Source organism: Siphateles boraxobius, unplaced genomic scaffold (genome assembly GCF_051911475.1).
Source record: "Siphateles boraxobius isolate OS27281-9 unplaced genomic scaffold, OSU_SipBor_1 16, whole genome shotgun sequence".
Taxonomy (NCBI): domain Eukaryota; kingdom Metazoa; phylum Chordata; class Actinopteri; order Cypriniformes; family Leuciscidae; genus Siphateles; species Siphateles boraxobius.
In genome coordinates this window covers 21,431,697-21,456,528 of record NW_027508766.1, presented here as the reverse complement: position 1 = coordinate 21,456,528, position 24,832 = coordinate 21,431,697, and the positions used below count along the sequence as shown (strand labels likewise).

At 45.0% G+C, this 24,832-nt stretch overlaps 1 protein-coding gene across 1 annotated transcript; it reads left to right on the top strand.

Annotated features, from left to right (window-relative positions):
* Positions 1 to 11,113: 11,113 nt before the first annotated feature.
* LOC143738985 (uncharacterized) lies at positions 11,114 to 14,507 on the top strand. The gene is made up of 9 exons (XM_077231038.1): positions 11,114 to 11,258; positions 11,420 to 11,541; positions 11,691 to 11,827; positions 11,909 to 12,002; positions 12,161 to 12,272; positions 12,700 to 12,923; positions 13,069 to 13,237; positions 13,832 to 13,959; positions 14,210 to 14,507. Exons 2-9 carry the CDS (start codon positions 11,485 to 11,487, stop codon positions 14,501 to 14,503), a joined length of 1,215 nt encoding a protein of 404 aa, XP_077087153.1. The 5' UTR covers positions 11,114 to 11,258; positions 11,420 to 11,484; the 3' UTR covers positions 14,504 to 14,507.
* Positions 14,508 to 24,832: the final 10,325 nt, after the last annotated feature.

Here is a 24,832-nt window from a genome sequence, read left to right as displayed (position 1 = left end):
TCTCCGTTCACAGAACGACAGCAGATAGAACACGGCAGTCAGCAGACTCACTTCAGAAGGATGATTCACAGGGTCTCTCCGTTCACAGAACGACAGCAGATAGAACACAGTAGTCAGCAGAGTCACTTCAGAATGATGATTTATAGTATCTCTCAGTTCACAGAACGACAGCAGATTGAACACAGCAGATCGAACACAGCAGTCAGCAGACTCACTTAGAAGGATGATTCACGGGATCTCTCAGTTCACAGAACGCCAACAGATGGAACACAGTAGTCAGCAGACTCACTTCAGAAGGATGATTCGCAGGATCTCTCCGTTCACAGAATGACAGCAGATTGAACACAGTAGTCGGCAGACTCACTCCAAAATGATGATTCACATGATCTCTCCGTTCACAGAACGACAGCAGATCGAACACAGCAGTCAGCAGACTCACTTCGGAAGGATGATACACAGGATCTCTCCGTTCACAGAATGACAGCAGATTGAACACAGCAGTCAGCAGGCTCACTTCAGAATGATGATTCCGGAACCTGGACACAACTTCACAATCGACAGATCAGGTTTAACTCTTGATGTCCCACTGGTTAGGCTTCCCCGAACAAAGATGATAGAGTGAGGTTAATGATTTGATCTCCCACACTCGTGCATGCATCAATACTATAACTCTTTACACGTGCTCACTTCACACTTTCAGACACTGCAATGCCACATCACCTCTCGTGAACAACAGGCCTTCACTCCATCTTTGCAGGGTCAGACACTCAACAGATGGCTTTTCGCATGGGGGTATCAGGTTTCAAGAAAGATCCTATAAAGCCCAGTTCTTCTTTGGATCTCTGAGACTCACAATGAGAGAAACACCACACACTGCCAGCACAAGTCAGTATTCAAAAATGTTCTTGGTAGGTATTCATAACATCACCCTTTCGTACGTTGATGGAAAGTGCACTTAACTTCTCTCCTTGATAACAGCATAGATCCTCAGTGCAGCCCTTAATCACTCTGTCCTCTCAGTCCCATGTGTCAATCACTCACCCGTCTTCAATGCACAAACATCCCCACACTTTATATTCGCTGCGGTTGCTGCTTTCTGTTGTCTGCTGACAAGAACGCCAAGGGGAACCGAACGTGAAAACTAAGCACCAAGAACCACCCCCGTGTCTTCAAACTTCTCCTTATATATCCCTCTTCCCGCATGTGCTCACTGATAACGGCCTGATTGGTGTCCGCAGCTGGCGCTCGTCAATGCCGGCGGCCATGACATGTCACCGGAACCGGCCTGGTGTTACACCGGAAGTCGCTCCCCCATGCAACAAATCACGGTTCTAAAGTTCCTATTTCTCACCCGGTGACACCCTCCCTCACCAATCCGTTCTAGTCCCGAGAACGGGGGCCCGACTCCCATTCCCCGTACCTCGCAGGAGGCACTCCCTGGGTCTCTCGTTGCGAGCGCCTCAACGGCACAACCGGTTCCTCTCTCCTCGGCTCAGCAACGGGGACTCTAGGAACCATAGCCCAACCCATCCAAGGGGGTCCAGGGGCCACTGGGGCGGGCGGGGTCTCGACCACTTGCCTCGGGTAGTTGGGACATGGGCGAAGCAAGTTACGGTGCAAGACCCTCACAGGCCCGGCTCTTCCCTCCGGACGAATGGCATAAACGGGCTGGTCAGGGTTCTGTCGTCGCTCCACCACATATGGTACGGTCACCCACCGGTCACTAAGCTTCCCCTTCCCTTGGCGCCGATTATCGCGCACCAGCACCCGCTCACCAGGCAGCAAGGGGGCCTCTCGAGTGGTTCGATCGTACAGGCGTTTGTTCTTCTTAGCAGCTGTATCTAGATGTTCAGAGACCCTCTCGTAGGCAGCGTGAAGCTGTCGATGGTGTCGGTGTACCCACTCTGTAGTGGTGGTGGGCTCTCCGGTTGCAGCAGTTCCCAGTATCAGATCCGTAGGCAAGCGTACGTGTCTCCCAAACATCAGGTAAGTGGGGGCGTATCCTGTGGTGCTGTGGACGCTATTATTGTAAGCCTGTATCAAGGCAGGGAGACTATCCGTCCACTGGCTCTGATGGTCCGTATCCAATGTCCCCAACAGACTCAACAGCGTCTGGTTAAAGCGCTCGCAGCCACCATTTCCCTGCGGGTGGTATGGAGTAGTGTGGGTCTTCCTACACCCGTACAGTTGACACAGCTCCTTGATCACACGGGACTCGAAATTCGGCCCTTGATCCGAATGGAGAGTTTCGGGACACCCAAAGGGCTGGAACACTGTTCTCCAAAGGGCATTCGCTGTCGTGGTGGCCGTCTGATCCAGAGTCGGAATAGCCCAGGCATACTTCGTAAACAGATCCGTCACCACCAGGATATTTTGATACCGATCCATCGGGCGACTCAAGGTCAGAAAGTCCATAGCCACCATATGCAACGGGGCCCGGGGTCGTACCGGAACTAAGGGGGCCTTCACTTCTCTCCTAGCTTTAAACAACGTGCAGCGGGGGCACTCCTGCACATACCTCCCCACGGACTCTTCCATTTTGCCCCAATAGAAGTACCTACGCAACAAGGACACTGTTCTCTCCCTCCCTTGATGCCCCAGCAGGTCATGGTATGCCTGGAGCAGGGATTGAACTTGGGCTTCTGGCACCACCACCTGATGTACAGCCTCACGAGTCCTTGGGTCCTGGATAGATCGACAGACCACCCCATCTCGCAAACACAGCCGTCTCCAGTGCCCCAAAAGTTTCCTCACCGTCAACACTTGGCCCTGTCGCTCCGCCGCTCCAGGTAATGTACCCTGCTCCAGGTAAGTTCGCAAGGTGGACAGCCCTTCGTCCTCCCCCTGTCGTTCCCTCCAACGTTGCGGGTCCCATCCCCAACTAGCCGGAACTTCTTCCGACCGCGCTCCAGGCGCCTCTATCACTCCCACCATCAGCCCCTCATCCAGTTCCTCCTCTAGATGTTCTCCAGCTCTGGCCACAGGTAATCGGGACAAGACATCGGCGTTGACGTGCTCACGGCCTGGCCGATACTGCAGCTGGTAGTTGAAGTTGGCGAGTTGGGCCGCCCACCTCTGCTCTACCGCTCCCAGTTTAGCCGTCTGGAGGTGAACCAGCGGGCTGTTGTCAGTGACCACCAATACTTCAGCTCCCCATAGGTAGTCCTTGAATTTCTCACATAAGGCCCACTTCAGGGCCAAAAGTTCGATCCTAAAGGAGCTATAGTTTGCATCGTTCCGCTCCGCTGGGTGAAGGCTCCGGCTGGCATAGGCAATAACCTTCTCCACTCCGTTTTGCCGCTGGGCCAGTACCGCCCCTAGCCCTGTATTACTGGCATCCGTGTACAGGACGAATGGCTGAGTGAAATCGGCATAGGCCAGAATAGGGGCCTGCAACAGCTCCTGTTTCAGCCTCTGAAAGGCTATTTCACACTCTGGGCTCCAGACTATCACCGGGGAACCTCGGCCACGTGGACGGCTTGAACCAGCGAGCAGTTGATTCAAGGGCTTAGCAATCCGGGAGAAATCCTTGATGAAGCGCCGATAGTATCCCACAAATCCCAAAAAGGACCTCACGTGCTTCACCGTTTTAGGGGGATCCCAGCCTTGCACAGCAGACACCTTATCCGGGTCTACGGCCACTCCCGCAGCACTCACACGATGTCCCAAGAACTTGACCTCCTTCCGAAGGAGCTGACATTTCCCAGGCTGGAGCTTCAACCCATACTTTTCCATGGCTCGGAATACTTGCTCCAGATGTAACAGGTGGGAGTCAAAGTCAGGTGAGTAGACGATCACGTCGTCTAGATAAACCAGAGTGGAGTCCACCAACTTCCCTCCCAGGCATCGCTGCATCAACCGTTGGAACGTGGCGGGGGCGTTGCAGATTCCGAAGGGCATCCGGTCCCACTCAAATAACCCAAAGGGCGTAGTAAAGGCAGTCTTCTCTTGGTCTCTTCCTTCCACCTGCACCTGCCAGTATCCGCTCGCAAGATCAAGGGTAGAGTAGCAGGCGGCGTGGGTTAGGCTAGTGAGGGAGTCTTCAATTCTCGGCAGGGGAAAAGCGTCCTTTTTGGTGACCTGATTCAGCTTACGATAGTCTACACAGAATCTCCAAGAGCCAGTTCTCTTGCGCACCAGCACAATCAGGGCTGCCCATGGGCTGCAGCTCTCCCGAATGATTCCTCGTTCTAGCATCCCCCACAACAAGGTACGAATCTCGGAGTACAAGGTTGGAGGGACCGGACGGTACCGCTCTCGACTAGGCATGGCATCCCCAGTAGGTATTGAGTGCTTCACCACATCCGTGCATCCGTAATCCTCGTCATGCGTGGAAAAGACGTGCTGCCACTTGGCCAGAAAGTGTTGAAGCTGGTACGTTTGTTCTTCTACTAAGCCCTCGCCCTGCAGTGATTCACCCTGAAGATAAGCCGGCACGCTCCTCCCAACAGGATCGGACCGAAGTTCTTCCGACGTCAAGGCTACCACCGTTGCACTCACTTGACAGAAACGGACCTCCTGCCCCTCTCTCACCTGGTGAGGACTCACCGGCGTAACACGAGCCAACCGTTGGTGACGGAACAGATGTACTGGATACGTGCTCACATTCCTCACCCGTACTGAGACTCGGCCTCGACGTGCCACCGCTAACCCTCGAGCCACCTCCACACTCTGGCACTCCCAATGGGGCTCCACAAGAACCCAATCTTCTGGACCATAAGTCCGAGCGGGGAGACGAACCCAGACTACCGCCTCGCTTCGGGCCGGAACGGAGATAGCATACCGACATGCAACTCGGCCAGCGTCCTCTCGATCTTGTTGGAAACTTGCGGCCTGTACTCGCCGACAATCCGTAACAACACGCTCCTAGTCTTGCTTCTCGGCCAAAGAAGTGGTACGAAGGGGCCCGGCTTGAAACAATTTCTCCCAACACTCCATCAGCACGTTCATCCCCAGCAAGGCTCGATGCGCCCCCAGGCAAGAGTCTCGGACAACTACTACTCCCTTCTGTGGTATCACAGTCCCATGGATCTCAAAGTCGGTCACTTGGTACCCGATATACGGGATATTCAGACAATTTGCTCCCCGTAGTGTGAGCCAGGGGACTTCGGTTTCTGGTAAGTGATGGGCATTAAACAGTTCTTTGGACAGACTTTCAGCGAATAGGGTGACCTGGGATCCGGTGTCCACCAGGCACTGGACATTTACGCCATTTACCTTTATCTCTACAAGCGGACAATGGCCTACCAGACTGTCTCTTAAGGCGGAATTTACAGAGGGGTCAATCCAGGGGGTCCCGACCACTTGACCCACAGTGGCCGGTCGTCCTAAAAACCCCCTTGCGAGCTGCGACGAGAGCTGCACTGACGGCTATAGTGTCCAGGTTCTCCACAGTTATTACAGAGCGGGCGCCCCTGCCCATCCCACTGGAACTTGGGGCCAGTTGGTCGACCGGCACGTCTTCCCGGATCCCTTCCCCCATCAGAATAGGAGCGTTCTCGAGGTAAGGTCGGAGGCTCTGGCCGTCCACGGCGAAGCTCCCCCAAAAGGGTCTTAGAAAACTCTGCCATCTCTTCACGGACATCCTTCATCAACTCAGTACGCAAGGCTTGTTTCCAATCCGACGGTTCAGGAGGTACAGGAATGCCAACTCCGCCCGTAGCCATGCACACAGGGGGGTCCACTGCTTCGGCGTGATCCCGCTCCAGAGCTAAGGCTTCTTGGCGAAGCTCCTCGAAGGTCAAAGCAGCATCTCGCCGAAGCTGTAATCGTAAACTCTGCCGTATAGGGCCCTCTCGTAACCCCAACAAGAATTGATCTCTCAACAGGGTCTCTTCCTCTCCCAGACCATGGTCTTCTCGGTTCTTTAATCTAGAATACTGCTCTCGTAGACGCAGGGTGAACGCCCGCAGAGTTTGTCTAGGCCCCTGCTTGCAGTTGAAGAATTGCGCCCGTAGCAATGCCACCGGAGTGGAATCACCGTACTGCCCAGTCAAGAATTCAAAGATGGCTCGTGTGGTGGCTCGGACAGCCTCAGGTGCAGCTCGGACCTCTCTCTTCGCCTCCCCCTCTAGAGAATTCAGAACGAACTGTACCTTCTGGGCCTCACTTAACCCCTGTAGTCCAGCCAAATACTCCACTTGTGCTCTCCAGTCAATCAAGTTCAATTCAGATCCAAGCCCACCATACTTCTGGGCCCACGGAGCTCCCATAAACATTGGTACTGTCGGATGCCGGACGGCTGGCAATTCTTCATCCGCCATCATGGCTCCTTGGCCGCTCAACTCCGAGTGGTAACCCTGCCGACTACGCCAATTTGATGTAACCGTTTCCCAAAGCCAAGGGTTGATAACCACACTCCGGAGGAGCCGACACCAAGGCACCAATCAGGCAAGACAGCAAGCAATGTAAAAAAACTCTTCTTTTTATTTATTAATTAATAACACTTAAAACAGCAACGGAATGACTTTGGATTCCTTTTCTTCACTCACGGATGTCCCAGCTCGTAGAATAGCTGCAGATCGAGCGCAACAGTCAGCAGCTTCTCCTTCAGAAGGATGATTAGCAGGATCTCTCCGTTCACAGAACGACAGCAGATTGAACACAGCAGATCGAACACAGCAGTCAGCAGATTCACTTCAGAAGGATGATTCACAGGATCTCTCCGTTCACAGAACGACAGCAGATAGAACACGGCAGTCAGCAGACTCACTTCAGAAGGATGATTCACAGGGTCTCTCCGTTCTCAGAATGACAGCAGATTGAACACAGTAGTCAGCAGACTCACTTCAGAATGATGATTTACAGTATCTCTCAGTTCACAGAACGACAGCAGATTGAACACAGCAGTCAGCAGACTCACTTCGGAAGGATGATTCACAGGATCTCTCCGTTCTCAGAATGACAGCAGATTGAACACAGTAGTCAGCAGACTCACTTCAGAATGATGATTTACAGTATCTCTCAGTTCACAGAACGACAGCAGATTGAACACAGCAGTCAGCAGACTCACTTCGGAAGGATGATTCACAGGATCTCTCCGTTCTCAGAATGACAGCATATTGAACACAGTAGTCAGCAGACTCACTTCAGAATGATGATTCACAGTATCTCTCAGTTCACAGAACGGCAGCAGATTGAACACAGCAGATCGAACACAGCAGTCAGCAGATTCACTTCAGAAGGATGATTCACAGGATCTCTCCGTTCTCAGAATGACAGCAGATTGAACACAGTAGTCAGCAGACTCACTTCAGAATGATGATTTACAGTATCTCTCAGTTCACAGAACGACAGCAGATTGAACACAGCAGTCAGCAGACTCACTTCGGAAGGATGATCCACAGGATCTCTCCGTTCTCAGAATGACAGCAGATTGAACACAGTAGTCAGCAGACTCACTTCAGAATGATGATTCACAGTATCTCTCAGTTCACAGAACGACAGCAGATTGATCACAGCAGATCGAACACAGCAGTCAGCAGATTCACTTCAGAAGGATGATTCACAGGATCTCTCCTTTCACAGAACGACAGCAGATAGAACACGGCAGTCAGCAGACTCACTTCAGAAGGATGATTCACAGGGTCTCTCCGTTCACAGAACGACAGCAGATAGAACACAGTAGTCAGCAGACTCACTTCAGAATGATGATTTACAGTATCTCTCAGTTCACAGAACGACAGCAGATTGAACACAGCAGATCGAACACAGCAGTCAGCAGACTCACTTAGAAGGATGATTCACGGGATCTCTCAGTTCACAGAACGCCAACAGATGGAACACAGTAGTCAGCAGACTCACTTCAGAAGGATGATTCGCAGGATCTCTCCGTTCACAGAACGACAGCAGGTTGAACACAGCAGTCAGCAGACTCACTTCGGAAGGATGATTCACAGGATCTCTCCGTTCACAGAATGACAGCAGATTGAACACAGTAGTCGGCAGACTCACTCCAAAATGATGATTCACATGATCTCTCCGTTCACAGAACGACAGCAGATCGAACACAGCAGTCAGCAGACTCACTTCGGAAGGATGATACACAGGATCTCTCCGTTCACAGAATGACAGCAGATTGAACACAGCAGTCAGCAGGCTCACTTCAGAATGATGATTCCGGAACCTGGACACAACTTCACAATCGACAGATCAGGTTTAACTCTTGATGTCCCACTGGTTAGGCTTCCCCGAACAAAGATGATAGAGTGAGGTTAATGATTTGATCTCCCACACTCGTGCATGCATCAATACTATAACTCTTTACACGTGCTCACTTCACACTTTCAGACACTGCAATGCCACATCACCTCTCGTGAACAACAGGCCTTCACTCCATCTTTGCAGGGTCAGACACTCCACAGATGGCTTTTCGCATGGGGGTATCAGGTTTCAAGAAAGATCCTATAAAGCCCAGTTCTTCTTTGGATCTCTGAGACTCACAATGAGAGAAACACCACACACTGCCAGCACAAGTCAGTATTAAAAAATGTTCTTGGTAGGTATTCATAACATCACCCTTTCGTACGTTGATGGAAAGTGCACTTAACTTCTCTCCTTGATAACAGCATAGATCCTCAGTGCGGCCCTTAATCACTCTGTCCTCTCAGTCCCATGTGTCAATCACTCACCCGTCTTCAATGCACAAACATCCCCACACTTTATATTCGCTGCGGTTGCTGCTTTCTGTTGTCTGCTGACAAGAACGCCAAGGGGAACCCAACGTGAAAACTAAGCACCAAGAACCACCCCCATGTCTTCAAACTTCTCCTTATATATCCCTCTTCCCGCATGTGCTAACTGATAACGGCCTGATTGGTGTCCGCAGCTGGCGCTCGTCAATGCCGGCGGCCATGACATGTCACCGGAACCGGCCTGGTGTTACACCGGAAGTCGCTCCACCATGCAACAAATCCCGGTTCTAAAGTTCCTATTTCTCACCCGGTGACACTTACAAGTGAAGAAGAAATGGTTCGTGTTTGTGCCTTTCCGAATTGTGACAACAGAATGCGAAAATATAAGAGCTTAAATTTTCATCGTCTTCCTTTCCATGACCTCGAGATTCTGCAGTTTGTGGCTAGTTGTATTTCAACTTGATATGCAAACTCCCGTAGAAGTACTACGCGCTAAAGATTACTGAATTTGCAGTGAACACTTTGACAAGGATGACTACACACACTCAACACAGCGGGGCCGTTTGAAGAAAAATGCCATTCCATGTACGAAGACTCGTCGCACATGATCAACGCTCCTCCCACCTGGACATTGTTTACCTTTTCCGGCTACAGCACGGGACTGCAGCGCGAGACTACAGCTTGCCGTCTAAAAGACTATTTAGGTGTGTTGAAACAATGGCTAAGTTGCTAAACGCATCTTGTTCACATGTAGGGTCCCTGTTCATGTTGGACAGACATTTTAATTGCATTTTGTGTCTGTTAAGAGGCTCAAAAACGCTCTTTATGTCGATGCCCCCATAGCTGCCGTTTTAGCTGGGTGGGAGCTCTGGGCATTCGCGGTCGCAGCTCCGCGTAGCAAGCACCAATCCGGTTCGTTTTTTTTTCTATAGTCAGTACTCACAAAGGTCTAACGATCAAGATTAACTTAAACATTTCCCGGAGTTCTCCTTTAATATTATTAATACTTTTCCCTCTAAATTTTTTTTAATAGTAATATAATAAGTGTATGATTGTATCTTATGAGGTATAAAAATAACTTTTTTAGTTCCTTTGGCATTGCTGGCCTTTGTCAATTTCCCAATGGTTTGTCATCCTTCAGTTGCCAAGAAATTTGATCTTCCTACCATGGATGTAAAAGTCTTTGATGACTCAAAGACAGAGATTGATGAGGAAGCATTCGAATATCTGCTGACACGACCAGACATTGGTGTCCTAGAAATTTTCATCCCAGGCACAGCAACCCTTGATGGTAAATTGCTTGACATGCTTATCAAGTTTTGTTTATTCTCAGCGATATTCACCAATTTGCATAGGCTAATAATATTGATCTGCGGTTGCTGCTTTCTGTTGTCTGCTGACAAGAACGCCAAGGGGAACCCAACGTGAAAACTAAGCACCAAGAACCACCCCCATGTCTTCAAACTTCTCCTTATATATCCCTCTTCCCGCATGTGCTAACTGATAACGGCCTGATTGGTGTCCGCAGCTGGCGCTCGTCAATGCCGGCGGCCATGACATGTCACCGGAACCGGCCTGGTGTTACACCGGAAGTCGCTCCCCCATGCAACAAATCCCGGTTCTAAAGTTCCTATTTCTCACCCGGTGACACTTACAAGTGAAGAAGAAATGGTTCGTGTTTGTGCCTTTCCGAATTGTGACAACAGAATGCGAAAATATAAGAGCTTAAATTTTCATCGTCTTCCTTTCCATGACCTCGAGATTCTGCAGTTTGTGGCTAGTTGTATTTCAACTTGATATGCAAACTCCCGTAGAAGTACTACGCGCTAAAGATTACTGCATTTGCAGTGAACACTTTGACAAGGATGACTACACACACTCAACACAGCGGGGCCGTTTGAAGAAAAATGCCATTCCATGTACGAAGACTCGTCGCACATGATCAACGCTCCTCCCACCTGGACATTGTTTACCTTTTCCGGCTACAGCACGGGACTGCAGCGCGAGACTACAGCTTGCCGTCTAAAAGACTATTTAGGTGTGTTGAAACAATGGCTAAGTTGCTAAACGCATCTTGTTCACATGTAGGATCCCTGTTCATGTTGGACAGACATTTTAATTGCATTTTGTGTCTGTTAAGAGGCTCAAAAACGCTCTTTATGTCGATGCCCCCATAGCTGCCGTTTTAGCTGGGTGGGAGCTCTGGGCATTCGCGGTCGCAGCTCCGCGTAGCAAGCACCAATCCGGTTCGTTTTTTTTTCTATAGTCAGTACTCACAAAGGTCTAACGATCAAGATTAACTTAAACATTTCCCGGAGTTCTCCTTTAATATTATTAATACTTTTCCCTCTAAATTTTTTTTAATAGTAATATAATAAGTGTATGATTGTATCTTATGAGGTATAAAAATAACTTTTTTAGTTCCTTTGGCATTGCTGGCCTTTGTCAATTTCCCAATGGTTTGTCATCCTTCAGTTGCCAAGAAATTTGATCTTCCTACCATGGATGTAAAAGTCTTTGATGACTCAAAGACAGAGATTGATGAGGAAGCATTCGAATATCTGCTGACACGACCAGACATTGGTGTCCTAGAAATTTTCATCCCAGGCACAGCAACCCTTGATGGTAAATTGCTTGACATGCTTATCAAGTTTTGTTTATTCTCAGCGATATTCACCAATTTGCATAGGCTAATAATATGTCTATTCGACTAATTATCAATTGCCGTTATAGCATGCAATCAAAGTATGAACATCTTCAGACCATTGATATGGTTTATATTGCAGATTCTTTAAGCTTAAGCTCATATTTAGGAGATACTGAGGGCACATCATAGTCTGATGACACAGCAATGTTGATCAGAAGTCCTCCTGAAAAAAATCAAGCTGAGGAACGTTGCCTTGCCCAAGTAAGGATCACAAATCTTGCCTCTGAATTATATCTACTGTATATAGAATTATTTAAATAGTAAAGATATTTGGAACTATATACACACACTTGTCAGTTGTTAATAATGTTTCTCATCTCTGCTCAATATTACATCATTCCCCCCTCCAGATGATTGAAGATATCCTAAAGAGCAGCCCTGGAGGCGAGAAGGTCATAAACGAATACACGCGCACTAAAAGTCTGTCAGATGGCAGAAGACGTGACTTGGTGAAAATATTGGTTGCCCAGTTGACAAATGAACATGGGTAGGTTGTTCATACATTCATTTGTAAATTGATGTTTATGATGTTATGGGTTGTAATTAGTTTGTGTGTGTGTGTGTATAGAACAAGCCCTTCCCGACGTTTGAAGGAAGAATATGCAAAGGGAATCATCTCCCTATTCCCATACTTGGCTGACCCCAGGAGCAAGCTTGGTTATGTAAGTAGCTGTTGCCTCTCAATCTTTTTGATTTACAGGAGGATGATATACTCTGTATATTGCAGAGTAAAGATTATCTACATTATTATTCATATGGTATTTATTTCCTTAATTGTGTAATGTATAACTACTAGGTCTGTGTATTGTTCTGGTCATAGGAGCATTATTACAATGCAGAAGATGGAAGTGGATATCTGGCATGGAGAATAAAAACCCTGCAGAAAGAAGCATCAGAGGGACGGATGAAACGCCAACGGCAACCACAAACAGGTGCGAGATTTGACGTTTAGTCTGCATTTATTAGCTTGGATGGAAGGCTTAATAAACTTTTGTAACTTTTTTTATTGAACATACAACTTGGTTATTTTACTCATCTGTCTTTGAAGTATTATTTTGTTCCAGATTGGTCAGTCATTGAGTCATAATGTAAATAAGGTCGAGTGTTACATAGTATCTCTTCAAAATATAATTGCTGTTCTTTTTAAATGCAAATATGTTTTGTATAATCATCCATGTTGGGCAAATTTAAAAGTCTGGGATACTCTCACTCTCACTCTGGGATTATCCCACTCTGGGATACTGTATATGCATGTTTTCTATGTTTTTTCCTGTCATCTAGTTCTGGTATAAATGTGTTGTGCTTTTGAAAGAAAAGGAACAAAATATTTTGTTTTCATATTGTCTTAAATACTTTCAGGTGGGCCAACTACTGACAGGGATCCCTTCAAAGAAGACAGCTGGTTGAATGATGAACGTCAGTGTCAGGAAGCAATTGCCCTGATGAAGCATACAGCTGATGAGGCAGTGGTAAAGGAAAAGATGAGGTTAACACTGGCCTATCGCCAGAAAATGCTGCACGACCCTAAAGAGTCATCTGATATTCTATCTATTTTCACACGATTCAAGGATATACCAGGCTTGGTATGTGACACTTCAAATCTTTAAACATGAAAACATACATGAAATTAAGTGCTATTGTTGTTCTGCAGTAATCAAGGCTCATTAGGTAAAAAACGTGAGTTTCTACTGTGGTTCCTACTTTAATTATCTTTGGCATTTTGTACAGATTGATCAAGATTTTGGACTTCTATTTGGTGATGCGACCTCTGCAAAGTTGTTGGAGAAGTGGTCTACCAACGTAAAACCAAAGGTTATTGCACAGAGCCGTGGCCTCACACAGACTAGTGAGCTCCAAGACCTCATCCAAAATGCTGAAGCCACTGAAGTTGAAGAAGGTAACTATATTGTGCTATAACTTAAATTATTTAATTGGAAGTTATGCATTTATGACAGCATAGGTTTATTCAGATCTATAAAGTTTAAATTGTGGTCACAACTTTACCTATTAGACATGCTTGATTCATATGCAACACAGACTTGCAATGGGTAAACTGTCAGAATGAAAATCACATGTTTCTCTAACATTTCTACCCTGATCTTCTCTCAAAGACCTAGTACAGGAGTTGCAGATTTACAGTTTGAAATGGCTTTCATTTGGGTCTCTTAATAACAAAACTATGGTTGAGTGGTTGAGATGTAGTAGATAAAGTTTAACTCTATGACCTTATTTCAATATCTGTAAATTTTTTCTCCTTAATTCATCCACACATCTGTAGTCATCAAGACTTGGACATGAATGTGCTGTTAATACTGATTCTGTGTGCAGTATAAACTAAAGTACTGGAGTGGTTAATGTATTTATACTGACACATCATCCAAGTGAAGTTAAGTCTAAGTTAAACTAGTTCAACTGAGTAGGAGGGTATGTTCATCCCCTTCTACCTAAAAACCTAAAACAAATGTGTTTATTTTGTTTTCCTTGTCTTCAGGTTGGGACAGCGACATGTCTTCCATTCTGATGCTGGTTCACCTTTTGCCACCCTCAAGTCAAGGCCGCAAAAGGCCGGGAAAGATCTCAGCGAGAAAAGCATGTGATTGTCTTGTGAAATTCATCAAGGTGAAGCTACTGATGAAGCAGATCAAATGACACTAGTTCATAATGTTGTGTTACTGTGTGACCTTGAACTTGCTTATTTCTCAGACAGGTTCTTATAGATCACCTATCCTCCAAATTGTTGTTCTTGTGCTATTCTTTTCTAGTTAGTACAGTAACAATCTGTTGGAAGTATGTAATAAAGAAACTTTGGAGGAAGACATCACTGTATCTTAAGTCACATTGGCACTAATGTGTTTTCATTCTTTCACAGACCGGTACCAGTATCCAAGGGCACTTGGATACCATTGGAGAGAGTCTCCAGCCGTATCTACTTGTTGTTGGGCCAAAGAGAAGTAGGGTCCAGTCTTGTTTTATCGTGATTGACCAACATGCTCTGCCCTGTAAGGCCTCTAATTCACTGGCCTGTGTTGATGAGCTTTTCAAAGCTCACTTTGTCTTTGGCACCTCATACTGTCAGGAACTTACCATTGTGTATAGCTTTCTGCAAACCACTGTCTATGACATAGATGTTGAAACCACCAAGGTGAATCCTAGAGTGTCCTAGAGTAGAGTTAAGAGCTAGAATGCTCCAGTGAGCAGATGATTTGTTTCATATGTAAAAGGGGGCATGCTAGTGCCAATGCCCTTATAAGGCACTTTAAGTTAGTTCATGGCCTTTGTCCAGGAAAAAGTTTGAAGTTAAAATGTGCCCAAAAAGGTTGTTCACATGTTTATCATAGTTTTTCTGGATTACGAAAGCATCTCAGCAAGTGTTGTGCAATTGACCGTTCACGCCTCGATTATGGTGAAAGCTCATCCAACGCCAACTCCATTTCACTAGGGGATGTAGGTGTTTTACCAAACCAAAATTCAACTTGTGAGTCTGTACTCCTAAAAACAAATATAGCTAACAGTTGCGCAACAGTGGTAGCTGAACTTAAAGTTGCTGGTGTCGCAGAGACAACTATTAACTATGTTGTTAGTGCTCTAGAAGAAGTGATTGGAGACATTCATAGTCAAACTCAAGAATCTGTGAAAAACAGCCTATCTTTAGAGGAGCCCATAAAAAGTGTTGTTGAGTCTCAAATTGATCAGTGTTTTGAAAAAATGCAAAATCCTTTTGTGGCATTAAACACTGAGAGCAAGAGAATGCAATACTTTTCGGATAAATGGGGAAAAATAGATCCTGTTGAATATGTCCTCGGAACAAGATTTGCTACACGGCGTAACAGAACAATTGGAACTTTTGCCCAAACCATTGTTAAGGATAAATTTGTATATATACCAATTCTTGAGACATTACAGTCGATTTATAAACACCCTAACATTAAAGATATGATGACGTGAGATTCACAACAAAGACCAAATTTTCTTTATGACATACACGATGGAGAATTCTTTAAGAATCATGCGCTCTTCTCAAAACAAAAACATGCGGTTCAGATCCAGCTTTTTTTTGATGAATTTGAATGCTCAAACCCCCTTGGATCAAAAAAGGAAATACATAAATTAGCAGCTATCTATTTTACCCTTAGAAATATTTCCCCTAAATACAATTCGAGTTTATTAAATATCCATTTAGTCGCTTTATTTCATGCACAAGATATCAAAACATATGGGTTTGATAAAATACTAGAGCCGCTTGTCCAGGATATCTCAACACTGGAAACCAATGGAATTCAGATTCCTTTATTTGATCATAAAGTTTATGGAACCATTGTCCAAGTTACTGGTGACAACCTTGGTGTCCATACTTTATTTGGTTTTGTAGAATCATTCAGTGCTAGGTACTGTTGTCGCTTTTGCCTACTAGAGAAAGAAGACTTTCAGACAGAGTTCAGTGAAGATAGTCCAAAGATGTCAGTGCGAACTAAAGAACTTCATGCTGAACACTGTCAGATTATGCAGAGCAATCCCATTCTACCTTATGTAATGGGAGTTAAAAAGTCTTGCCTTTTAAATTCGTTGCAATATTTCCACACTACTACAAATTTTTCCGTTGATATAATGCATGATATATTAGAGGGTGTTGCACAATATGAGATGAAATTACTAATTCAGCACCTGATTGACAATTACACCACATCAGCTGAAGTACACAGAAGAATTCAGAGTTTCAACTATGGCTTCTTGGAGCAAAACAACAAACCTCCTGGTTTAGCATTAAGAGAGGGTTCAAATGATTTGAGCTTAAATGCCACTCAGAGCTGGTGTTTACTGCGTCATCTACCCATTATGTTTGGAGATCTTGTCTGTCCTAATGATCAGCACTGGTATTTGTTTATTTTATTGCTTCAGATAGTCAATATAGTGTTTTCTTCAGTTTTATCCACTGTTATCACTATTTATTTGAAACACCTGATTGCAGAGCATCACAGTTTATTTAAGCATTTGTTTCCTGATAAGAACTTGTTGCCAAAGCATCATTTTATGGTGCATTACCCCAGTTGTATGCAGAAAATTGGACCACTGCTACATTGTTGGTGCATGCGTTACGAAGCAAAGCATAACTTTTTTAAAAAACAGTTGAAAAGTTTTAAAAACATAACGAAAACATTAGCTAAAAAACACCAGTGCCAAATTGCTTACATTTGGCAAACATTTGATCCAAATGACATGAAATTAGGTCCTGGGAAAATGGCTCCCTTAAATGAACTGGAAGTTGGTGCTGTAATTGCTGAGAAGCTTAATGTACCTATGTGGACTAAGGTCCTAAATGTGAAATGGGTCAAGCGCTGTGGAAATACTTACCGGTTAGGGTTAGCGGTTTGTGTTCAAGTTCAAAATGACATGCCTGTATTTCATGTAATCCAGAATATTGTTATCAAAGATGAGCAGGTCCTTTTGATTACTACTGCACTAAAAACGTTTTGTTTAGCTGAACATATCCATGCTTACAAAGTTGCACATACCGCAGAAGCACCTTCTGTTTTGGAGATTAGGGATATTTTGCACCACAAGTTGTTTGACATCCTTATGATTTATGGTTGTGATTCTGATTTGTTTATTGTACCATATTGTTTCATGTAATTCTTCATCTCTCCTCTTACACTATCACTATCACAATTTTCTATTATTTTAGTATTATTGTTATTTTTGTTATTTATTTATTTTTGATCACAAGTGTATTGAGTGTAAGTGCAACATTGTTGGATTACAAGTGAATTGAGTGTAAGTGCAACATTGTTGGATTACAAGTAAATTGAGTGTAAGTGCAACATTGTTGGATTACAAGTGAATTGAGTGTAAGTGCAACATTGTTGGATTAAGTTAATTGAGTGTAAGTGCAACATTGTTTAAACGGGTGCTTGAAAAATAAAATTGAGACGAGCATACAGTTGTTGATTTTGTTTTCAGACAAAGCAAGTTTTTCATTTATATTTTTATTACTTTTTGAGGGTAAAACATGAATGGTGTAATTCAGAAGAATAACTTATTCTTTATAGTTTACTCATAATTGATGATAAACAACTCTGGAGGGGAAGTAAATTGTGGCAGAGTAAATTTGAAGTTCCCCTGAACAGAGTTAAAAAGTAGAAGAGTCATTTTCTTGTAGCTCTGAACTGAGTAAAATAGCATGAGAGTTGATTTCAAAAAACACTAAATAGAGTTAAATATCGTAGGAAAGAGTAAAATTGTATCACTAAATTGAGTATAATTAACTCTGGGAAAACTGCTCTATCAAAAGAGTAACTTTTACTCTTTTCAGAGAGGGACCAAATGTTATCTGGCATAGAGTAAAATTTTCTACAATTTGAGTAAATTTTACTCTGACAAATTTACTGTGTATTCGTTGCCAGATAACACTGATATGTTCTAAGCATCCTGAGAATCCTGGAATGCCCGCTTTTTGAACTGAAGTGTCAATGAAGCCATTCCTTAATAGGTAGGTTGACAATGTCTGAGCAATAATGCTGAAGAAAATTTTGCCTTCGACGTTTAATAGTGAAATAGGGTGAAACTGACTGATGCTTGTAGCATCTTTTTCTTTGGGTATAAAGACTCCCCCTGCTCGGCGCCATGATCTAGGTACAACCTGGTTTTCCCAAGCCACTTTTATCAATTTCCACAGAATCCTTAGAACTCCTGAAGCACTCTTGTACACTCTGTACGGAACTCCATTAGGCCCTGGAGATGATGAAGCCCTTGCCTTTCTCATCACTTGCTCTATCTCTTTCCACTTAGGTGCACAGACCTCCATTTGGTATTCTGGTGGATTGACAGGTGGGATGTCTGACGGAATTGACATAGGCTCATGCCTTTTTGCATCTGTATGCGTTTCCTCCAAATATCTCTCTAGCTCAACCCTAGATGCTTTTAAAGTGCCATTCTTCTCACTGGTGAATAACTTCTTTATGAATTTGAATGGATCTTTATAGAAATTAGCCCTCGCACGTTCCTTCTTTTTGTAGCGTTTCCGTAGGCGCTCAGCTCTGCGTAATGTTGCAAGCTTATCTTTTATGGCCCTTTGTAAGAGATTGAGTCCCTCCTTCTGACTTTGTTCCGCTCTTTTCCATTGCTTCCTCAGCTGTCTCCTTTCTCTAACTAACCCTTCAATTTTCTGCTGCCGTCTAGACAATCCAGGAGTAGTTTGTACTTTTTCCTTCCTTTTTTCCACACCAAACCTCTCACTTCCATATGCGTAAATGATGTGCCCAAATTTATCCAGCTTCTTTTCAACTGTACCAGTTAATCTTTCCAATGCAAAGCATAGATCTGTGTTTACCGTGTCCCATGCAGTTTTCTCACTAGCTCTTGGCCATCTAACTCCAGGCCTATGCCCGTTGAGGTTCTTTTCTCTCTTATGCTGGTTAGTCTGACCGGGTTCACAAGAATCAATGTGTTCATCACTAACTGTGCAAACCCTCATCTCCTCTATGACAGGGGTGCTGATATCCTGCGAACTGTGGTTTGCTTCCTGTCGCTGGATTTCATTCGACTGACTTGACTGACTCCGTAAGAAGTACTGATCAATGCGAGGCCCTTGTCCCTTCTCCCTCAAGCATTTCATTTTCCCTTGATGAATCTTCAAACCCCTGACCGTTGTCGCCTTGCTCCAGCCACAGACACAAGCTTGGAGTTCAATGGCTTTGCTAACTGCTGAACCTGAACTAGTCTTTTGTGAAGTACTCTCCATAATCATATCCGTTTCCATTCCAAAGTCGTTAACCATGTTGTCCACCATTGAGTCATCTTCCGCCCCTGCTCTCGCAGACTCTAGGGGTATTTTCCTCTTTAATTTTTCAGAAGCCTTGGTGTCTCCAGCATCCTGTAAACACAGAGCTGGATACTGACGACAAGGGTAGCTAACCCTTACCAGCCCCATTGGGGTCTCTTTCCTCCTGTCAGCTGTCTCTCCAGGCTGTCACAAGGTCTTTCCCTTGTTGCCAGCAGCACTATTCACCGCAGTCACTGGACGTATCCAGATCTTCATGATTTCCATTACACGAGAGTAGATGTTAAAACGTCATGCTGATTTGTACTCGGCTTTCGCCAAGATAAGCACCAACTAAGACGTAGCTTTACAGTAACCTATGCTTCTCCATTCATTTACGCTTCTTTCCATCTGGTGACGTGAATCTCCTTCTGTCTGGTGTTAATAGTGTATTTGCCCGTCAGCACACACAACGGCTGCAACCACAGTGCGGTCCCCCCATAACAACCCTCTGGATTGAGCGGAGTAGGGAACATCTCTAGGGTCTTCAAGTGGGCACCTTCCGTCCTCAGTGTTTCGTCGACTAGCCCACGACACCTCAAGAGGGCTCGACAGTGACTCTGGCGTCCCAGAGTCACCCCCCTCCGTCCCCCACTCAACTCAGCCCAGCTTACTGACCTCTACTTCCCTCTTGCTGCTGAGACCTAACCACAATCTCACAATCTCTCCGCAACCCAACCATACGCGCCAACCCGTTTGACTAAGGCTGTCGAGCCCCACTGGTGCGTTAATATGCAGTTTCAGTGGCAACGGTTCCGTATGGCATACCACCTACCGCAAAACACAATATCTGCCCAACCACCCGTCATTCACGCAATATACAGAGGAACGTAATGACTGTAAATACTATACAACCTCTACAAATAACCAACAGTGCTGCTGAGACCTAACCACAATCTCACAATCTCTCCGCAACCCAACCATACGCGCCAACCCGTTTGACTAAGGCTATCGAGCCCCACTGGTGCGTTAATATGCAGTTTCAGTGGCAACGGTTCCGTATGGCATACCACCTACCGCAAATCACAATATCTGCCCGACCACCCGTCATTCACGCAATATACAGAGGAACGTAATGACTGTAAATACTATACAACCTCTACAAATAAACCAACAGTGCTGCTGAGACCTAACCACAATCTCACAATCTCTCCGCAACCCAACCATACGCGCCAACCCGTTTGACTAAGGCTGTCGAGCCCCACTGGTGCGTTAATATGCAGTTTCAGTGGCAACGGTTCCGTATGGCATACCACCTACCGCAAAACACAATATCTGCCCAACCACCCGCCATTCACGCAATATACAGAGGAACGTAATGACTGTAAATACTATACAACCTCTACAAATAACCAACAGTGCTGCTGAGACCTAACCACAATCTCACAATCTCTCCGCAACCCAACCATACGCGCCAACCCGTTTGACTAAGGCTGTCGAGCCCCACTGGTGCGTTAATATGCAGTTTCAGTGGCAACGGTTCCGTATGGCATACCACCTACCGCAAAACACAATATCTGCCCAACTTCCCGTCATTCACGCAATATACACAGGAACGTAATGACTGTAAATACTATACAACCTATACAAATAAACCAACACCCTTCAAGTTTTCAAGAATTCTACGAAACCGTAGCATGGCGGCCTGTACTCAGCCAGCTAGAATCTTTCCGTCTCAACCACAGCCAATTGCTGCTCCTTTCTGCTGCTTCAGATAAGTTCTTTACTGTGCGACGCAACTCTTGACCACTGAATCCGACGTCTCTGAGGAACCGGGTTGTAGAGTGTGCCACAAAACCTCGACAACCCACTTCCACTGGATAAACCTGGACTCTCCATCCTCGCTGTTCTGCTTCAGTGGCCAGATGAGCATACCGCAATTTCTTCCTCTCATATGCCTCATCTACCGCATCCTCCCATGGCACTGTTAACTCTATCAGTTGAACAATGCGTGCTGATCCAGACCACAAAACAATATCTGGTCGTAGGTTAGTGGTGGCAATCTCAGGTGGAAAAATAAGCCGTTGATCAAGATCAGCCAGCATCTTCCAGTCCCTAGCAGCTTCCAGTTGTCCTGGGCGAGAATTGGTGTTAGCACCTTTTCTTGGTGGTTGCTCGCCTGGGCGGAGGAATATTGTCTTCTGCGTGTAATGTTTTGCTAGAACAGGCGGCAACTTATTGGTCATACTACGCTTGCCTTCCAATGCTAAAGCCAAACATCGCAATACTTGGTCATGGCGCCAAGTAAACCGACCTTGGCTAAGAGCCACCTTACATCCTGTCAAAATGTGCCTTAATGTGGCAGGTGATGAACACAAAGGACAAGAGGGATCCTCTCCTACCCAGAGGTTTAGGTTCTGCGGTGATGGGAGAACATCATATGGTGACCTAATAAGGAAACTGATCCTACTCTCTTCCATTGACCAAAGGTCTTGCCAGCCCATTTTTCGTTGTTCCACACTCTCCCATCTCATCCACTCTCCCTGCTTGGCCTGGGAAATGGCCTTTATACATCTCATCCTCTCCTCCTGCTTTCGCACCTCGTTGACTACCAGCTTCCTCCTTTGAGCTGGGCCTGCCTTGTGCCATTTAGGAGGAGCTAAACTGAGCTCCCAAAACCCCCTCTTCCATGCTGTACCTGTCCCACGATATCCCCAATTTGAAGGTCAGCCTTTGCCTCTACTACAGATTTCTTTGCTGACCACTTTCTACCAGTTTTTACCACAGGGGCTGCCTCCCTTACACATTTGTCGCGTGACTCTGCTAAAGAAATTTCCAGTCTGACCTTGGCACACTTAAAATCCTCGGTTAAAGCAGAGACTGGCAGCTGCAATACTCCTTTACTATAAAGTCCCACTCTGCTGAGGCAGCGTGGAACTCCCAACCATTTCCTGATGTATGAACTTATTAACGCTTCCAGCTTATCCACTGTTGTCAAAGAAACCTCGTACACAGTCAGTGGCCACAGCAACCTTGGCAGTAGACCAAACTGAAAGCACCAGAGTTTTAATTTGCCTGGTAGAGCACAGCTGTTTATGCTCTTCAACCCTTCCACTGCTTGTCGTCTAACTTCTCCCACCCGAACTGTGTCCTTTAGATCCCCATCGTACCATCTCCCTAGACTCTTCACTGGCTTCTGAGAAACTGTTGGTATTGCCTCACCATTAATGAAGAATATTTTATCTACTACCTTGCCTTTAACTATTGAGATGCTCCTTGATTTAGAGGGCTTAAATTGCATTCGTGCCCATTCAATATTATCTGTTAACTTCCCCAATAACCGATTAGTCCAGGCTACCGTTGTAGTCATGGTTGTCATGTCATCCATGTATGCTCTGATTGGTGGTAGTCGCATCCCAGGAGCCAAGCGCTCTCCTCCTACTACCCATTTTGATGCCCTAATGATTACTTCCATTGCCATGGTAAAAGCCAGTGGAGAAATGGTGCATCCTGCCATTATTCCAACCTCTAAGCATTGCCATGTAGTGCTGAATTCTGGAGTTGAGAAACTAAATTGCAAATCTCCAAAATAGGCTTTCACCAAATTTGTTATCGACATCGGTACCCTGAAAAAATCAAATGATGCCCAGAGAAGCTCATGTGGCACTGAACAATATGCATTAGCCAAATCCAGGAATGTCACGTGGAGCTCCTTCCTCTCCTTTTTAGCTGATTGTATTCGTTGCCAGATAACACTGATATGTTCTAAGCATCCTGAGAATCCTGGAATGCCCGCTTTTTGAACTGAAGTGTCAATGAAGCCATTCTTTAATAGGTAGGTTGACAATCTCTGAGCAATAATGCTGAAGAAAATTTTGCCTTCGACGTTTAATAGTGAAATAGGGCGAAACTGACTGATGCTTGTAGCATCTTTTTCTTTGGGTATAAAGACTCCCCCTGCTCGGCGCCATGATCTAGGTACAACCTGGTTTTCCCAAGCCACTTTTATCAATTTCCACAGAATCCTTAGAACTCCTGAAGCACTCTTGTACACTCTGTACGGAACTCCATTAGGCCCTGGAGATGATGAAGCCCTTGCCTTTCTCATCACCTGCTCTATCTCTTTCCACTTAGGTGCACAGACCTCCATTTGGTATTCTGGTGGATTGACAGGTGGGATGTCTGACGGAATTGACATAGGCTCATGCCTTTTTGCATCTGTATGCGTTTCCTCCAAATATCTCTCTAGCTCAACCCTAGATGCTTTTAAAGTGCCATTCTTCTCACTGGTGAATAACTTCTTTATGAATTTGAATGGATCTTTATAGAAATTAGCCCTCGCACGTATATATATATATGTAGGCCTATACAATAAGCGGCGGCAGATCGCTTGAAAATAGCGTTTGCCTACGACGGCCCGCGGAAGGTCCGCCTTCGATATAACGGCGGCGGAACGGCGGATGGCCACCGCCGGAGGACCGATAGCGGACCGCCGACTCATTGCTTTCTGGGGAGCGCGTCCGTCTTTGGCTCAGCGCCAGCCATAGCGCAAAAGCACACTTTGAATCTGGCAGCGATGTCACGTCACTGTACATTCGCTCCTTAGTGCTCAGCTGCTACAGAGCGTGCCGAAATCGAAATTCCTGATGAGAATATAGAGGAAAATATCTAGTGGAAAATGAGAATGTGACAAATATGATGTTTTAATAGTCCTAGTTATAATAATTAATTTAACTATAATGATAACAGGATACCATGGTCATTGGTATATTTTATTTTATTTCTCTAGGTCTGTTTTGAATTATGTTGGCCAATGAGACAGACACAAAACTGTCCAACTCAAAGGTATTTATTTATATGTATTTTTTACTGATAAATACTGAAATTCTTTTAACTTATAAATGCTGAATGTGGTTCAGGGGGTCGACAACTTTAGGCACGCAAGTTATTTTTCACAGATATCTGGCCAGCTTACGCATGGCTCATACTCTTAGCTTTTAAATTAGTTTGAATTTATATTCTCAATGCAATATCAAGGGTAAAGATATAATTAGAGTCCTTAAAGTTATGGCTATGCTCTTGTTACCAGATGAGATATAATCCCTAGCGTTTGGCCCTGTGATTCTTCAGGACAAGATCTTGATGCCATCCACCGGAAACCCGGTATTAAATGGGCCCTTGGGCAAATTAAGGAAGACCGCAGTATCGATAAGCTTGGACGTTATCGGTTCTGCTGACGGTACTGAAGAAATTACACACACTATTTATTATAGACATTGTCTTGCAAATCTTCATACAACATGTGTTTTCAGGCTGGTTGTTTGTAATTTTGTAAGTAGGGAGAGGCTGTACCTCTCATGTGTGTGTCCTGTGTACTATAACTTTACAACAGGAGCTTGTACTCCTTTGACTTGATTGAAAAGTTTTAGATAGAGCTGTTTTTTTCACTCTATTCTCATATGAAAATTTGCAAGCATTTATATTCTACTACTAATAATGTTAATATTAAGCAAAGTTATTAACAAGATCTTTAAAAATATATATATTTACATGTCTTTATTATAAAATGACTCAACTATGAAATAGTCCTACAGTTATCGGTGTCTTTCCTTATACTTTACAGCACATCACTGACAGGCTTTCCAATGTGATTGATTCAAGTTTTTTTGTATTTATCCAAATGAGTTTTGTGAATGCATGGACATTTTATATTTGGCATTAACTTAATCTTATATGAAA